Source organism: Hippopotamus amphibius, chromosome 11 (genome assembly GCF_030028045.1).
Source record: "Hippopotamus amphibius kiboko isolate mHipAmp2 chromosome 11, mHipAmp2.hap2, whole genome shotgun sequence".
In the NCBI taxonomy this organism is placed as follows: Eukaryota; Metazoa; Chordata; class Mammalia; order Artiodactyla; family Hippopotamidae; genus Hippopotamus; species Hippopotamus amphibius.
In genome coordinates this window covers 86,449,157-86,467,321 of record NC_080196.1, presented here as the reverse complement: position 1 = coordinate 86,467,321, position 18,165 = coordinate 86,449,157, and the positions used below count along the sequence as shown (strand labels likewise).

The 18,165-nt window shown below is 44.4% G+C and overlaps 1 protein-coding gene across 9 annotated transcripts in view; it reads right to left on the bottom strand.

The window, feature by feature from the left end:
* The window catches only part of SETBP1 (SET binding protein 1), a 364,368-nt gene that overhangs the window by 100,695 nt on the left and 245,508 nt on the right, over positions 1-18,165 (bottom strand). For all 9 annotated transcript variants that reach the window (XR_009047900.1, XR_009047901.1, XR_009047902.1 and 6 more), the window contains exon 4: positions 2,104-5,560. Coding sequence is in view for 6 of the 9 variants with exons in the window: in XM_057698086.1 (XP_057554069.1) it covers positions 2,104-5,560 (3,457 nt within the window). In the remaining 3 variants the exon portion in view is untranslated. The remainder of the gene's footprint in view (positions 1-2,103; positions 5,561-18,165) is intronic.

The following is an 18,165-nucleotide window of genomic DNA, read 5'->3' as shown; positions in this document are numbered from 1 at the left end:
GAAACATGCCATACAAAAGAGGTCTGGCCCAACTCCTTAAGTTATAGATTGGCAAACAGTACTCCCAAAGAGGTAGGATACCATGCCTAAGGTCATAACAGAGCTGGACACAGCACTCAATTCCCAGGCTGAGTCCAGCTTTCTGTGGCTGGCTGCAAAACAAGTAAGAAGTTGGGGGAGGGGAGGGAGAATTTTAAATGAAGTAACGATCACCTTGTGAATGCAAACACAAGGAATTTTGTATGGCTAGAGTGTGGCCACCGTCAGAGACACAGTGACTGGAGATGAACCCCTAGCTGGCAAAATTCAACCAGAACCCAGCTGTAATACAGTCCAAACACGCAGATGTCCCAGTAAGACTGCTGAGAACCCTGCAGAGCAACAGTGGCTTGTTTTAGCTTCTGAGACCTTGTTTCTCAGGTCTGTTAAGTTAGGATTCTTGCTTGTAGGTTCTCAGCAATAATAGACCACCATTGTTTTCTAGCTAAACGATGCCAAGAAAATAGAAATAAGAATGCCCCCTGTCATGGCTAGGTCTGGTTCTATGGATCAATTCCACCACACTGAAAGAGGAAGCAACAGCACTTCTCATGTGAAAGTTTAATCTTTTAGCAACTCTTCTCCGTGCAGGCTTAATGTAGGCTTTGCACAAAAAACAAGCACCTTCAACAAAGTCTGATGATCAGAAATGGGGAAACACAGAAGAGCATATCCACTCGGGCAGACATGAAGTGTCAGCCATTTATCACCTTCGGCAAGTATAGGAGACATGACTGCTAATTGGTGTCTTCATTAACCAAGGAAAGCACCCACCACGACGGCAACTCAAAGCTAGTGGTGATCTGGGGCAATCTTAAAATGGCTTCTAGCTCTTAATCATATTTCTTTCTGAAATTTGCTGGCCTAGAAAATGTCTCTAAGTCCTCACGAATGGACTGCCTTCACCTTCACTAATTATGGACTCCCCATGAAGGGAGAGGACGAGCAAGGGATACGCACCATAAGCAGAGGTGAAACAGTGCACCCAAATCTTATCAGGGATGATCAGTCCTTTAAACCAGGCTTTGGCTGGAGGGTTTGTACTATCTGGGGGCAGGGAAAGCACGAAGAATCCTTTTAGCTTCTGCAACCCCTAAGAAAGGAGTTTCTACTTTTTACCTAAATAACTGCTCTGTTCTACAGGAGTCTTACCATCTGTGTGATGTGTGGACAGGGACAAAGGGATATTTATGTAGAAGTGTGAGGCTTCCATGGCAAGGAAGGTTTATGTGGGTGGACAGGTTAGCAAGGAAATTCTGCCAGCAACTGACAAGGAATGAGCTCTTCCTAGTAGCAACCAGCACTTCGTTTAGAGATTAGTGGGCAAATCCCATCCCCAGTGGATGTGCCAAGAGACACAGCAGTAAGGTCCCGCAGAGGCAGGAGGCTCACAGTGCCTTTCAGCCTGGTTCCCCTCCACCCCCACCTTTATGCAGGGAAATGACAGGTCAGGGCTTCACTTTAGGGGTCTACCAAGGGCTGCTTATCAAACGCCCATGGACAAAATGAGGACAACATGGCCTTGCGCTACGGCTTCCTTATCAGGTAGATGTCAAGATTCACTGGTCATCAGCTTCCAATGGCTCTGCTGTAGATGTTTCAACCTAGGATGTGTGACTTCTAGAGCTAGCATGTCAGATAAACTAGATATTCATTCCCATCCAGCTTTGACATTCTTGGGATCTTGTTGGTATTCCTAGTGAGTTTTAGAGGTTTTATCCAACTAGCAAATTTACCATCAGATCAGATGAGGACCTAGGCATAGCATCTTTAATTAAAAGCATAAAGGTAGTGGGTATGGTTGTAGTCTAGGCAGCTATCGGGGCTACCTCTGGGCCCACAGTTCTCAGGCAAGGGTCCAAGAGAGGAAAGACAGTAAATCCCGAGGAAACAATGCATAGAATATGCAGCTGACTCAAAAGTGCAAGGAGACCCATTTTCATTTGGTTTCTACCTCTCTGCAAACTAGTGAACGCAACGTGCCAAAGACGGCAGACTGCGGAAGGGCAGGGCCCAGCAACCAAGTAAGAAGACAGTCCAAGTTTAAAGAAAACTCAGCCTTACCTGGAGATAAGGAGGAGTCATAGGAACTTCTCTCCTTGCGGTTCATCTTGAAGGCTTGGATGTCCTTTTCCCTGTATGTCCCAAAGCCTTCGTAGCTCCTCCTTTTACTCCCACTCACATCACTGTCCCACTTGTCGTTCGGAGGATTCATCTCACTGAACACGTCCAAGCTCTCGGGTCTCGCGCTGCCGCCGTCCCCGCCATTGCCAGAGTACCTTTTTGTGCACGAGTCCGCAGGCTCGCTGCTCAAGTCACCTTTGTCCTTGGCCTGCGTCCAATGCTGGGCATCAGAAAGCGACAGCGTAGACAGGGTGTCCACCTCGAAGTTGTTCTTGGACGCTTTGTGGCCGGCTTCACTGTGCTGGTGTTTCTGCTTCTCCTTATGCTTGTTTTTCTCACTCACCAGGGAGAGCTCTTTGTCGGCGCTGCCCAGCCGCTCGCTCAGGATGTGGCTGGAGAAGCCTGTGGCTTTGCCCGCAAAGAGACCACTCAGGTTGTCGTGAGTCCCCAGAAGCCGGTCTTCCTTGTGCTTATGCTTGTGTTTGTGTTTCCTCTTGTGCAGCCGGCCGCCGGACAGGCTGGCGCTGCCCACCTTGGGAGGATTCAGGGGTGGCTGCCGGTCACCGAGGCCCATGCCCACGGGCCCCTGCAGGTGCACTCCATGCTTTGCTTTATGCTTCGCTGTACCAGACATCTTCACGTGGGAGCTCGTGTGGAACTGAGGTGGTGGCACTGTTGGCCTCATGAATGGGGACGCTGCTCCGAGAGTGTGCGACAGGTACAGAGGAGCTGGGTACTGACTGTAGTAACCAAGGTTCATCATAGGCATTGATGTGTAAGGCATTCCATAGGGTGCATAGTAACTTCCACTGGGAATAGGGTAGCTGAACCCTTGTAAAAAAGGCACCTTTGTCATGGTGTCATTGGTTTTTGCAGGCCTACCACGCTTCTTCTTTGACTTTAAGTCTGAAGTCCTACGAAGATAGAGCAACGGGTCATACTGGATATATGGCACCGGGTAATAGTGATCAAAGTTAATCCGAAAAATGCTGGGATACGGATTCTCATGGTAAAAGGTGTAACTCCGGTGGGAGATCCTGAACACCTGGAACTTGGTGATGAGCTCTTCCAGGTCTGCCAGAAACTGGAGATCATCCCGGTTCTGCAGGCTTTTCCGTTTCCTCTTGTGCTTTGGCTTCTTGAGGCTTTCGTGGGCCAGAAAGTTGTCCACAATGAGATGCTTCTGCCGGTGGCCATGCCGGTTCTTTGTGCTGGTGTCAGATGGGATGGCCTCCGGGTTGTCCAGGGAGCAGAAATCAAAAGAGTACCTGCGTCGGGATTCGGAACTCTTCTCCGCTTGGTCAGACGTGCTGTTGTTGTCTGTCCCGATGCCACTGTCACTCGGGATTGTCTCCTCACTGTGGGACTCGCTCACAGGGGACAGCGTTATCTCCTTGAGTGACCCGATCTCGCAAAGGTGTGAAGGGGAGTTGGCCATCAGCCTGGGTGGAGACAGCTTCCAGGTCCCACTATGGATTCCCTTTTGGGTTTTGGTTGGAAGAGCACTGATGGGCTGGAGATTTGGCATAGTTTTCAACTCTGAAAAATTGGTTTCAGTGCTGGCGGGGCTCAGGTTGCCATTGGACCCACCTAACTGTGTCGAAAGTGGGTGCATAGCTGCTGGTGAAGACGCCACAAGTGACTGAAAGTTGGAAGGCACGGCGGGAACATCCGGCTGGCTAGAGACAGGCCTCGGGTGCTTGATGGCTGTTTTGGGTTCTTCGGATGGGGGTGGCAGCTCTGCCCTCGGCTTCCTGCCCCTCTTCTTGCCAATGTAGATGGTGCCCCTCTTACTGACGTTGATCTGCTTGCCCAGTTTGCTCTCTATTGCGGCGGCCGCCGGGCTGGTCTCGGGGGGCGCTTTGGCCTTCAGCGCAATGCTGCTGGAGCAGGACAAGATCTGGTTCAAGATATTTTTCCTCTTGAGTGTTTTCATCTTATTGATAGTTTTGATGGTCTTCTTATCCAACACCCCAAGCTTTCCAACTTTTTTGTGAAATTTCATCTCGCTCATGGGTTTGTCCTCTCCTGGCACTAATTGGGCCAACTTCGCTAAACTACGTCGTCTCTTTCTTTTCTTGGTGCCGGGAAACTCCCGGCTGATAGGACTGACCGGACTGGTGGAAGTCCCCTCGTGAATCGTCTCAACTGTGAGCAAAGGCTGCTTCTTTGGCCGTCCCCGCTTCTTTTTGACCGGCGTGATCACAGTAAGACTGTCTGTGTTGGTGTACAGGGGGCTGGACGGGGTTATGGGATAAGCAGACGGAGGTTCCACCATCAGTCTATCGGAGGTGGCCATGACTGCCTCCCGAAGCAGACTGCTGGCTTTGGGTTTGCTGCATGTCCACCTCCGTTTTGCAGCGAATTTGGGGTGCTGGATTTCTGGCAGCTTTCTTGAAGAGTGATCTGTGCATGTTGGAGGCGTCATGACCATGGGTGGCTTCCGCTGCTTAGATAAGCCTCCTGGGACAACTTTCTCGGCATTTCCACCAGTTTCGAGGCCAGCTGAGGGGGACTCATTCTCCATCATTTTACCCAACTTAGGGACACGGGGATCTTTCTTATTACCCTCGGGGTTGGAAAGTATCCTATTAACTACCTCGCTGCTCATAGTGATTCCAGAAGCCAGGGCTTTCTCTGGCATGATCTTTTCCACCACTGCTTTGATGGACGGTCTCTTTTTCCTCTTATGGCTGCTCGGATCTAGGCAGGGTGCCTTGATAGGGATAGTAATCCGGACATGGCTTGAGTCATTTTCAGGACTACTGACGGAACTCACATTCTGCCTGGCGGGTGATACCTCTTGGGCATTATCTGCAGAGTAGCCTTCCCTTTTCCCTTCTGTATTGTCAAATGCTTTCTGAGCATTCTTGACCCAGTCTAGGTCTGAGTTTGGTATGGTTTGACTTATCACATCTTTTTTACTGGACTTTTTCTTGCTGCCTATAGTAGGTGGTTCTGGGGGCTCCTTTGCACCGCCTCCATCTTGATCTACCAAAGGCTGAAGCCCACTGCACTCAGCAGAGCTGCTGGGTGGGGCTGGTGAGCTGTGGTTGCTTGGAGACGGAACCACACCTCCCAAGAGCAGATCTTTGCTACTGTTGGACAACTGACTCCATGTGCTCCCTGCACTGCCTTTCTTACCCTGGGCCTTTGCAAAGGGAGCCATGGGCTCAAGAGCTGGGATCTTGCTGGTGCTTGCAGTTTCTCTGCCAGACTCGGGACTGATGAAGCAATTCTGAGTGGCAGGTCCATTGTCAGAGTTGGTGGACCAGTCCACGTGATTCTGGCTGCTGCTTTTTTGCTGGTGCTTTGGTTTTAAGGTGTCACCGGTGAAGTCCTGTGGGAGGCCTGGGTCATAATGGAGAGCTGAGTGTTTCTGTGGCCGCTCATAAGCCTAAGGGTGGATGGAGTGGAGAAGGAGAGAGAGAGAAACAAAGATGAGCATGTTGAAACTATTTAAAATTTAATGTCAAAAGGCCTAATTATTTAAAAGTTGGAAACAGCTTCCTTTAATTCCAGAATGCTTTGTGAAGGTTATTTTTCGATTTCTTTAGTAAAAATATTTTGATTTTGAACATTAATAAGGATGCTTTAATCGCTGTCTTTCTCCCCCTAAATAGCAGGAACTTTAACCTACCTTGGTTTAATGCAATCTCATAATAAGGACTGTTTAGAGGCAGGAAGGGCCCTAACGGTCCCTCAGTCCAATGCTTCTATTTTCCAAATGAAGACGCTAAAACTTCAATCATGGAGAGTCCTGCCCAAGGTAGCAGAGTTCAGGACAGCATCGGAACTTCCCGACTCCCTGAGAGCATTTCCCTAACTCCAGCTGCAGCTTATTTTTGCCACGACTTCTTCTCAAACACACATCTTTCCCTTGCTTCTGCCTACTGCAGTTCATTTCTGTTTGGAGTTTACCCTGGAGTTCAGCATCTCTGCACGCAAACAAGGAGCTCATTAGAAACTACTGCAACAAGGAGAAAGAGCACATGTGCAGGAGTTAAGGGGGGAAGTTTCACGACTGCGTGGGGGCAAGTGGGCCAGTCAAGGGCATAGAGAAGAAACAAAAAGAAGGAAAGAAACATGAAAGAGCCCCAAATCTCTGCCGACTCCAGGAGTGGTACGTGGTTGGGAGGGAGCCTGTTATGACACACTTAAGCCCTGACTGCTCTCTTGAGGAAACTCCCGGATATTCTCAAAAGGAACCTTGAGTCTCCTGGACAAATGTGCCAGGATAAAAAATCATCATCATTCAAGACCACACCACTGGACTTTGTCAGCTGTGTTTTTCCCTACATCAACTCTACATGAGTGTCTTCAGACTTTGCACCTTCCTTAGACTAACTCTCCAGTCAGGAAAGGCTGAACCTGTGTTAGAGGCACAACATAACCAGCGTCTATAAACTCATAAAGGGAATGGATAGTGAACACATTGTTTTGAGGTATTAAGCTATTTTTAATATAGACATGTTAGCATTGTTCCAGATAGATTTTAAGCCAGCCTACCAGTACAATGACGCATTCTTCAAAGCTTATTATGAGTCCTGGTTTAATATGGACACCAAGTGGGGAAAGCGGGAGGGGTTGGGGTAGGAAAAAAAAATTATTTCAGCCTTGGTCACTGAGGGCTCCTTTAAAATGTGGATTCTGTGTCCTTTCAACATGCACCCCCATTTTTCTCCAACAGTGAGAAATCTGCAATTTATTTATTTGTTCAAGCCTAGAATTCATATAAAGCAATTTGATAAAAAAAAAAAAAAGCTTATTATAAGTCTTGGTTTAAACATAGAGGATGCATTATCCTAAGATTTGTTAAAGAAGGGAAAATATTAGTAAATTAGGAAAGCTTTGATAATATCCCAACTAAGAAGTATATGATGATGGCTTAGTGAATTTAGGAGGTTTTAACCTATAATATGTATCTGTTTATCTATGTATGTATATATGTATGTGTCTAGCTAGCTACCTAGCTAGCTATCATCTATATCTCTTCTCTGTCTTTTTGCCTTTGATGCTATAGGATTTATGCTTTATTAGAAAACATCTCTTACCGTCCCTGTTAAGAGTCAAAACGCAGATGGCAGAAAGAATTATGGGTAAAATTCAATATAGTAAAGCAACCAGGGTTTCATTCACACCAGTTCCTGGAATCCCTAGAGTTATTTTCTGCCTCCCTGATTTTGTGAAATCCTGTTTATAGTTCCAATATTGAACCATATTTTTTAAGTATCATGAGAGAGTTTCCCCAAGCTAAGCCTGTTAAGTGCCCAGGAGAAAATTAAGAAAAAAAAGTATTTAATTTTTTCTTCATTTTGCAGTTTATAGTAGAGACACTGCCATCCTCAACACCTAGAGAACTAATCCTGACACTTTGTCTGCTAGGTATTACTGCCGTGGACATAGGCTGCTATCTCATTTTTGGCAAAAATAGAGAAATCTTATTCATGGCATAAAATAGTAAATTCTACTTATCTTTTATGAATCAGGGCTTTGTTAATTTGTCATTTATGCTTTGGATTTTAGTTGGCACTATGTGTAGACTCACAGGATGACAGGTCTAGAACAGGCCTTGGAACAAAGTTTCCCACTCCTTTGGGTGACAAAACAATTGGTTGCTCACACTAGAATATTCTTAAGAGTTAGTGACGGTACTTAATAAAAATTGTGGGACGAAAGGTTTAAGTTATTTTGGAACTGGGCAAAACAGGACTCATACCCACCCTCTCTCCTCTGCCCTTGTCATTAACCCCTTTCCACTCTCCCAGATCTGGGTACTGAAGTCCACAGAGGGGCTTCATAGTGAAGCTGGAATCTTCACCCCTGATTCCCATCAGTTTTTCCCCATTGCTCAATCTTCTTATTCTTGGCACCTAGTAGAGTCCTTCATTAATTTTTCTTTATGTTCTAATCTCAGCTCAGTCCCAGGGAGGCCCCCTACTTTATAGAAATACTCCTATTATAAGTTTTCATGAAACCATGTATCTCATCTTTGTTGTACTTATCATAGTTTTAAATTTACATTTGACTTTTGTACTAATTGAATTAATTCCTGTTTCCCTTTCTAGCCTGCATACACCATCATAGAGATACCAAGCACAGTGCCTGACAAATAGCAGGCACTTAGTAAACATTTATTGAATAAATGAAGGAACATCTATTTTACTATGAGTATTCCATTTTGTCATTGGTGAGATTAATGACCTAGATATTACAACACATTGTCTGCAAACACAGTTACCCCCTTCAGCCTAATCTCTTGTGCCATTCCTTCTGCATGCACCATAGTCTCTCAAGAAGACACCTATCACAATCCTTATAATGTGATGTACCATTTATTTATATACTTTACTGTCTCCCTCTCCTAGACTGTAAGTACTTTGAGGTCAGAGATGCTCTCATTTATTCTTTTATCCCCAGTATCTACTACAAAGCAAGCCACCCAGAAAGTTCTCAATAAATGTTTGTTGAATGAACAAACAAAATAATATTTAAGATGCCTATCACCATGACAAAATATATGGCTGCAAACAAAAGACAATAAACCACCCATCACTCATTTCATAATGGCTCATAATGAAATTGGAACGCTCAGATCCATTACATGTTAAACAAAAGATCCTTCCCATATATTTAAGGACTAAAGGCACTTGCAAGGTAACTCCTTTTCAGTGCAATTTTTACTTTAGTTCTCTCCCGTCTCCCATTAATTATTTCATTTTCCAATTAACTCTGCCTTTGGGGAAGCCCATGTGACTGTTAGGACGGTGGATCTCACTCTGGCAATTGAAAGGTGGGGCCTGCTCACTTACACTCAGGGCAAACCAGCTGAAAGTAAGCAGTTAAGTACGCCTGGTTCCCGGTGCCTCCATCTGGACACTGCCTGATCCCATTGTTTCTACCATTTCAGCCGCAATTTGCCCTGCTGGGAGAGCTTGGCAATCAAAGGGCAGGGTGGACAAAAGGGAAGCACAACAAAAGATCAGCAGTAATGGGGGGAAATGGTGCTTTAAACCTGGTGCTCAGATGGCTGCAGTGAAGGGGCAAAGAGGACTGAGAAGGAGTGCTTTTTAAGGGGTCCAAGAGAACAAGGCTTCCTTCCAGCAGTGGCTTATGGCTATATCCTGTTGCATTTCACAAAATCCCATTTCTTCATCTGTCAGCCATGACAGATTATATACACAATGGTGAGGCTGTCAGTTCCAATATGTCCTTCACTGAGAATTGAGCACTTACTCCATTGAGACAGAGATGGACATCACAAAACAGGCTCCCAGCTCAATGTAGGGGCAAGTAGGCTCTCTCTCCCATCCTTCTCCAGAGGTCTGGGGATATTATTCCATACAGGGGGCTTTGACTGGGGGCTTTATTAACCCACATAGCACATGTTTCCGTTTCCCCTTTAGATTTTTCTGGGGGATGAGACCTGAATCTTTTATGGACTTAATACCACCTCCAGCCCCCAGCGGGGCTACTCTAAAATGGTTAGCAAGCAAGGGAAGAGCTGATGAGATTTTACATTGGGCCAGATTATTTTTATGGAAAACTTTTAGTACCATCAAGCTCAGCATGTCTCTTAGCTGCTTCCCCATCCCCATAAATTGACTGTGGACCTCACAGTCATTCTGATGGTATTGCTTACTTTTTATAACAGCAGTGCTTTTTATGCACTTTGAGCCTAGGCCAAATGTTCATCAGGGAAACACCATTTTGAAAACACTAGACAGATTTCTCTCCTACAGGAAGTGCTTATTGATGCAAGTCCTTCTGTAATGTGAAGAATTATTTTGTAAAGTAGATCACTATCCCCTCCCCCACAACCTATATATAAATTGGTTTATACAAAATTTAAATTTTGTACAAGTCAGATTTCTTTGTAAAAAGCACTTTATTTTTACATAATTTTAAAAACAAGCATTACATCACTGCTTAAAAACTTAAAAGTCTATGAAAATGGAAGAAAGGAAGTCATCCAGCCTTATCTCAGGCTTATCTAAAGCAAGTTTTGTCACAATAAGAGGATGATATGACGATTTGGGTCTGAGAAAAATCACGTAACTCATTAAAAATCAAGCATGACTTTGTGGATGATAAGCTACTCTTTGGGGTTAGCTGTGTTTGTGCTACTTTTGACACCAACAATTTAAATTCACTGTTTGTGAGATATTTTGCTTTACATGAACAGGAAAATGTGTCTGGGTATGAAGGACTGAGGGGAGCTTTATCTCTTATTTTGGCACTTGGTACTTCTTGAGATGTGGTCCTGGATCCTTGTATCAGAGCCGCCTAAGGTACTGATTATTAATACCGATTCCTGAGCCCCACTGCAGATACACTCATTTGCCATCTCCCAGGGTGGGACCAAGGAATGTGCATTTTAACATGCTCCCCAGATAATTCTGATATGTAATTGAGTTGTAAAATCACTTATCTAATGTTTTAACACCATAATTCCTCTGGGGTGGGGCTCTTCTGTGGTTGCTATGACATCGGCAGCACGTTTTGCGGGTAAATATGCAGAGCAAACCACCACAGGCCTGTCAGGATGTGTAATTTGGCACCACTGAGCATTTCTGTTTTGCTCTCTGAACTCTTTGTAATTTACCTAGTAAGAAACTCTAACACAGTCCATCCTCTGTTTAGGTTTTCCAAGTACACTGCACGGTGGGCAGAAGAGTCAGTTATATGGGTGGATGAGAAGACTGTCCTCCCTGAAAGAACTGGGCATGGGGTTCATGACCTCCCACCCTGGGATTTCTATTTCCCCAACCCATCCAAGCCAATCTCCAGAGCTCTGGGGAATCCTGGCATTTCACCCATGAGGCTTGAAGCAAGTGCTCAAGCCTGAGCAAGAGCTGAGTGTGGGAGAAAAGGAATGCAACCACACACTGTCTGATTAAAGGTTCTCAACCTTGGCTGCACGTTAGAATCACCCAGGAAGCTTCGTAAAGAGCACCATAGCTGGGATCTGACCCAGACCAATTAAGTCAACATTCTAGAGGTGGGACCTGAACAGCAGTACATTTTTCAAAGCTCTCAGTTATCCCAATGTGCAGACAGAGTTGAGAACCACTGGATTACATCAAAGACAAGGGTCTGGGTTAGGGACTAAAGAGGCTCTGATATTATCAGGAGATGTTCCAGCTCAGTGGTTTTCAAATGTGTTCCACAGAGGCCTGGGATTTTGTAAAGACATTTCTGAACTGCAGCCAGTGGATTGGGCAACAGAGGAGCTCCATTCTTTTTAACCCCCAATTGAACAGAGCAGCCTTGCAAAGGATTTCATTTAAGAGAAAGGAGGAGGAGAGAGATGGTTCCATCACTTAAGAAAAGACTGAAAACTACCATTTAGGCTCATGAATAGGAGGAATGCACATGCCAGCTTCCACTGAACTTGCTCTCAAAGCATCTCTCCTCAGCCCAGTTCGTTCCTGCATTTGCTAATGGCAGGTAGAGAAGAATGTCACTAAGTACCCTATTTGAACCATGGTTTTATGATCCTTTGATTTCATAGAATTCCATGAATGTTTGTGTCCCTTTAAAATTCTTATGTTGAAATCCTAACTCCCAAAGTCATGGTATTAGGAGGTGGGGCCTTTGGGAGCACAATGTGATTAGATGGTGAGGGTGGAGACTTCATGAATGGGATTAATGCTCTTATAATAAAAGATACCCCAGAGAGCTCACTTGTCCTTCACCATGTGAGCACACAGAGAGAAGCTGGCCATCTATGAACGAGGAAGCGGGCTCTCATCAGACACTGAATCTGCCAACGCCTTGCCCTTGGAATTCCCAGCCTCCAGAACTGTGAGAAATACATTTTTGTTTTTACAAGCCACTCAGTCTACCATATTCTGTTACAGCAGCCCAAACAGACTAAGACAATGGAACACAGAAAAGCCCCTAAATGGACATGAAGTTTCCAATTACATATGTACAGTTCTCATTTCCTGTCACATGAATTGCCCTGGGAAGTTACCTTAATGTGGTTCCCATAGGAACCATTCCTGATTTGCTATTTGGGGGCTGTGAGTGATATTAAAGCACTCCTTTTATTGGGGGTGATAACAGCTTACACAAATACAGAGGCCACTATCATATGCTTCCTTGAGTACACAGTAACTCTGCATATTTAAAAATGATTGCTGACAGTTCCAACCGTAATGGTATTAATAGGTATTCCATACTAACTTTTCTATGGAAATAAACATAAAACTATAAAATACATGAAGCAACTATTTTCAGGCATTGGGCAAGAGGCCACAGGGGCTGTGATTCTAGACAGAAGGGAAACTTAAGAGGCTCCGCCATATCCCTAGTTTTCTGCCCTAGAAAACTTTCTAAACCTGGGTACAGGAAAGTGAAACCCAGAGAACTGTAATCTCATTGGGTAGAGGAAACAGATCATAGTTTCAGGCTCTTGAGGGGACTAGAATTTGGGAGTCAGAGTACCTGAGAAGAGGGAACTATGTAGAAAAGGAACCCTAGAAACTTTAACAGAAATACCCTATGTCTTTGGCCAAACTTTAGTCTGCACTTGAGGGCAATACTCCATGAAGCATAGCAGATATTTGCTACTGGGGTCTATAAGCTGAATGTGGAGTCCTAAGGTCACATAATATTGGGCAATGTTGAATTTCTGACTAGCCAGAATGGGGAGACTTTAATAAATATCTCAGATGGTCAGTTGATAACCCAGAAATGGTAGGATTAAGAGTAGGATTACTTGAGCCCTAAAATAAAAGCTAGCAAAGTCTAAAAATAATCCTTAATAAGATGAAGCTAATCTGCCAGCAAGTTAACTACCAATCAGAACAAAAGTCAAACTCTTTAAAGGAAAACAATAAAATCTAGAACTTCTACAATACACTATCTACAATATCCAGGACACAACAAAGAATTATTAGACAAACACTGAAGCAGGCAAATATGACCCATACCTGGGAGGGTAGATATAGATCCAAGGCCCTCAAAACAGCCATTATGAAGATGGCCAAGTATTAAGGAAAAGGTGGGATAAACTGATGAACATATGGGAAATCTCAGCATAGAGATGGCAACTATACCAAAATAACAAAATGAAACTCTAAATTGGAAATACATAGCTGAAATGAAAAATTCTATGGATAGCTTACAGGACAAAGTATAATAGAAGCTCAGAGAACATGAAGAAAATCCAGCAGAAATTATCCAAATTGAGGGATGCATGGGGTGGGGGAGGGAGATTTAAATAAGTAACAAACAAACAAACAAACAAACAAACAAAAAACAGCACTTCAGTGACCACGGAAAAGTATCAAGTGGTCTAACATACATACTATTAGAATCCCAGTAGAGGAGAGAGAATAATGCATGTGGATTCACATAGCTAAGAAGCTCAAAAAATCCCAAGCAGAATAAGCACACAAAAAATCTACATCTATGTACACTGTAAACAAATTGATGATGTCCAAAGAGAAAATGTTAAAAGCAGCCAGAGAAATAAGACACACTATACACAGGGAAACAGTGACAAAAATCATGTCTGACTTTTTATCAATAAAAACCAAGCCAAAAGACAATGAAATAATATCTTTAAAGTACTAAAATGAAAATAAAGCCAATTTAAATTTCTCTATCCCATGAAAACATTCTTCACATATGGAGGCAAAATAAAGATATTTTAAGATAAATACAAAGTGAGGGAATCCACTGCTGGTAGACCTGAATTACAAGAAAAGTAAGAGGAAGTTCTTTAGGCTTTTTCCTGTTATGAAAAACCCGAATGAACTTTTTGGCCAACCTTATACAAAGACAGACAGCTTACAAGGATGGAACAAGACATACCACACAAACACCAAATTTTAGAATGCTGGAGTCACTCAATTAATATAGTGCAAAATGGGCTTCAGAATGAAGAGTATTACCAGCGGTAACTAGGGACATTTCAAAACAAGAGAGTCAATTCATCAAGAAGAAACAATAATCCTAAATTCATTTGCACCTTGTAACAGATATACTTGAATCAAATACTTGAAACAAAAACTAAGAGAATTAAAGGAAGAAACAGACAATGTCACAATTAAAGGGATTTTAACACCCTTCTTCCAGTAATTGCTAGAGCAAAAAAAAAAAAATCAGAAAAAATATACAGAAGATTTGATCAATGCTCTCAACCAAGGTAACCTCACACATCTGTAAAATATCTTCACCAAAATATTCTGGATCACAAAACAAATAGGGGTGGATAGGGAGCACATGTCAATATTCTCAAACATCATTTGTCAGCAAGAGAATGCCAATTAAAACCACAATGAGATACCACTAAACACCAAGTAGGATAGCTAATATTAAAAATATTGAAGATAACCAGCGTTGACAAGGGTATGGACAACTGAAACTCTCATCCTTTGCTGGAGGGAGTGCAAAAGGGTACAACTTTGGAAGCTGTTTTGGCCATGCCTTTTAAAGCTAAATATACTCTATGACCGGGCAATTCCACTCCTGTGTATTTCCCCAAGAGATGAAAACATGTATCCACAAATAGACTTTTATAGAAACTTTACAGCAGCTTATTCAGGGTAGAAAGCACCTGGAAACAGCCCAAGTGTCAATCAACAAAAGAACACACAAACTCATCAATAATACAAAGTGTGGATATATTCCACACTTTGGATAAGTCACACACATGAAATTATGCTGAGTGAAAAAGGCCAGACTCCAAAAAAGTACATCCTGTACAATTTCATTTGCATAAAGTTCTACAACAGGTAAAACTAATCTTTTATGATAGAAATCAGAACAATGGTCGCTTAAAGGTTGGGTGGGGGTGGGAAAGGGCAGGAGGAAAGTTTCTGGGGGTAATATACATATTTTGCATCATGATAAGAGTGTGAGTTACACAGCTGTATACATTTGTCAAAACTCTTTGAACTGTATACTTAAGATGTGTACATTTCAGTAAACGTAAATTTTACCTCAATTATATAAAAGAAAAAGAGAGAAAATACATCAAACGAAGATTACTAAGAGCTCCCTATATCACACCCACCCACCCCAAAGCCACTCAGAACTTAGGGATACTTTGTTTCCCATGAGCACCTAGGCAGCCAGCAACTCGGTGTTTCCCCTCCCCCAGGGCTCACTCTCCCCTTTGCTCAGGGAGAGCTGAGAGTTCATCCCAAAACAATGGAGCCTGAATCAAGGAGACAGGTGGCCTGTGGCCTCTGCAGGCCCCATTCTCTCCTTTCCTCATCCTTGGTGGTTTCCCTGACCTGGGCCACCAGGTAGAAAGGTGAAGCCCTCCTCCATCCCAGCTACAAATCCACCTTCCTTGAGGTAAGAAGGAAGCTCGACAAGAACCTGCTCACAAATCAAAGTTAACGCTGCCCCGCCTCCCCTGTACATCATGTGAGATCCATCTGGGTAATGACTCCTCCAGTGTAATTCCCTATTAAGAGGCTTTATCTGGAGAGATAAGCAGCTGGTTTCCGTGTCACTAATTGCTGTCTGCTGTGATTTTAAAACATCTGCACCATTGTGCTGTTCATTTTCATATTCTAATCACCCTGAAACTTGAAAAAGGTACATCATTGATTGTTTCTATGGGTTAATTAGTACACAGTCTCCTTGTAGAGACAATTTAGAGGCAGCCAGAACCTCAATCAGGAAGTTTGTTTTAAAAATTAATAACATCGGCAGTGGCTGGAAGGACTGTCACGTACAGGGACGTATCAGGACTCTCCGGGTGGGGGGGAGCCACCCTTTGTTATGCTCCAAAGCGGAGGGAAGCCAACAGGGCAGGGGGCAGGAGAGCAGGGGGAGACAGCAAGTGCAGCAGGAGTATGGGATCCAGCCTGGTCTCCAGTGGATCCCACTGCTGTCTCCACCGCCTTCCTCCCAGCTGTACCAGCCCCACCTCAACTAGCCTGAGTCCCTTTCCCGGTCAGCACACATCAGGACTCTGATGAGGACCCAACGAAATACCTGAAGGTGAGAGGAATTTGTCAGAGCAAAAAGAGCACGAGAGATGATTTCATATTTTAAAGTCTGTTCATTGTTCCCTCCCCCTCCCACCACCTCGGCTGCTGGAGAGGGGCTACAGTATAAATGAAAGACCTGCACCGTATCGGAGAGCGACACAGAAACTCCGAACTCCTCAAATTTAAACTGCACATGATTCACCTGGGGGTCTTGTTAAAATGCAGATTCTGATATATAAGGTCTGGGGTGGAGCTGTGATTCTGCATTTCTAACAAGCTCCCAGGTGGCGTCCAAAGTCAGCCATCAGAGATGGGCTTGCCCAGACACTCTTTTCTCAAGCCCTTGACCGAAGTCACTATTCCTGAGATCCAAGGGACAGCTGAGAGGCCACAGCATGGCGGGAAGGCTTCAGATCTATGGGAGGGACTGAATCCCAGGCCCACAATAAGGGACAGTCCTGTGGCCTCTCCTATCTTAGCTTCCTCATCGAGAAATTAATAGCAGTATTTATGTCAAAAGGAGTTGAGAGGATTAGCAGTTGGTGAGCGTAAGGTATTTAATAGTTCCTGGTTCTTAGTAGGTACTATATTAACATAGCTATTACACTTATGTATTTTTCAATAAAGTGCTTTTCTGAAAAGTAACATCCAGCAGAAACTGGGGATGGGGTAGACACATTAACCAGGGAGAGCCTCATTTAAGCTCAGATGGTGAATTCTTGCAATTACTCATTCCAGAAGTCTGTTGCCCCACCCCCACCCCCAACCTAACCCAATGTTCAGAGCTCAAGGTCTTCCTTCATAGCCTCCCTGGGAGCCACTTGACAATATAGAGTCACAGGGAGCTTACTTCTGCACAAAATACATTGTTCTAGTTATTAGACACTGCCTTCCAATTTTGAGCTGAAGTTCTGTTTGCCCTTGAGTTGTTCTGGCAAGCTGAAGAGACAAGCATCCCTGCAGGTGTGGGCCTGGATCTGAGGACCAGGTCCCTGTAACTGGGAGTGAACGTACCCTCGGGAGGGAGTTCCTGGCAACACCTCCCACCACTATTTTTAGCAGGTCTCAAAGGGGCTCCCCCAGTGGGTCTGCATTTGTGCTATTGTTAGGGGAAAATGATAAAAACCGGGCTTTCAGTTATTTGACATACAAATAGAAAAACAGCCTCTCAGTAGACAAGCTGGAAGTCAACTTAAGAAAATTTAGAGAAAGAGAGAAAATGGTGTGGAGCTGCAGGCGGCCACTTCACAGGCAGCCATGACGTGAGCTTGGAGGGGCTAATTGGTGTGCGCGTTGCCACATCTTTCTGGAAGGGACTCGGAGGCCTCTTGATTGATCCGTTCAGGTGCTGAGAACTTGCTGAAGCAGAATCCCACCAACAGGCACAGTGGTTAAGAATCTGCCAGCCAATGCAGGGGACACAGTTTCGGTCCCTGGGCCGGGAAGATCCCACATGCCGCAGAGCAACTAAGCCCGTGAGCCAGAACTACTGAACCTGCGCTCTAGAGCCCACGAGCCACAACTACTGAGCCCATGCACTGCAACTACTGAAGCCGGTGCGCTTAGAGCCCATGCTCTGCAATGAGAGAAGCCTCTGCAATAAGCCCACGCACTGCAATGAAGGGTAGCCCCCACTCTCTGCAACTACAGAAAGCCTGCGTGCAGCAAGAAAGACCCAATGCAGCCAATAAATAAAACATAATAAAATAAACAAATAATACTAATAAAATAAATTTGACTCCTCGAGGGACCTCTTGTGAGTGGAATCAGACAATACTAAAAAAAAAAAAAATCCCACCAACAGCACCACCTCTGCCCTGCTCCAGCAGCAGGCTTTGCCTGCCCTGCGCAAGCTTCTCTAGGCCTCCAGCTGGGTGCCAGGAGCCCCAAGGGCCAGGGCACGTCCTGGCCTGGGACACATTCTATAGTGAAAGTCCTAAGCAATAGGAGCACATGGATCCTGGGCATGAAGATGCATCATGCAGCAACAGTTGGGTTTTAAAAAGGTGTCAGCTATGCTCCATATGGCCTATTCTTCAGG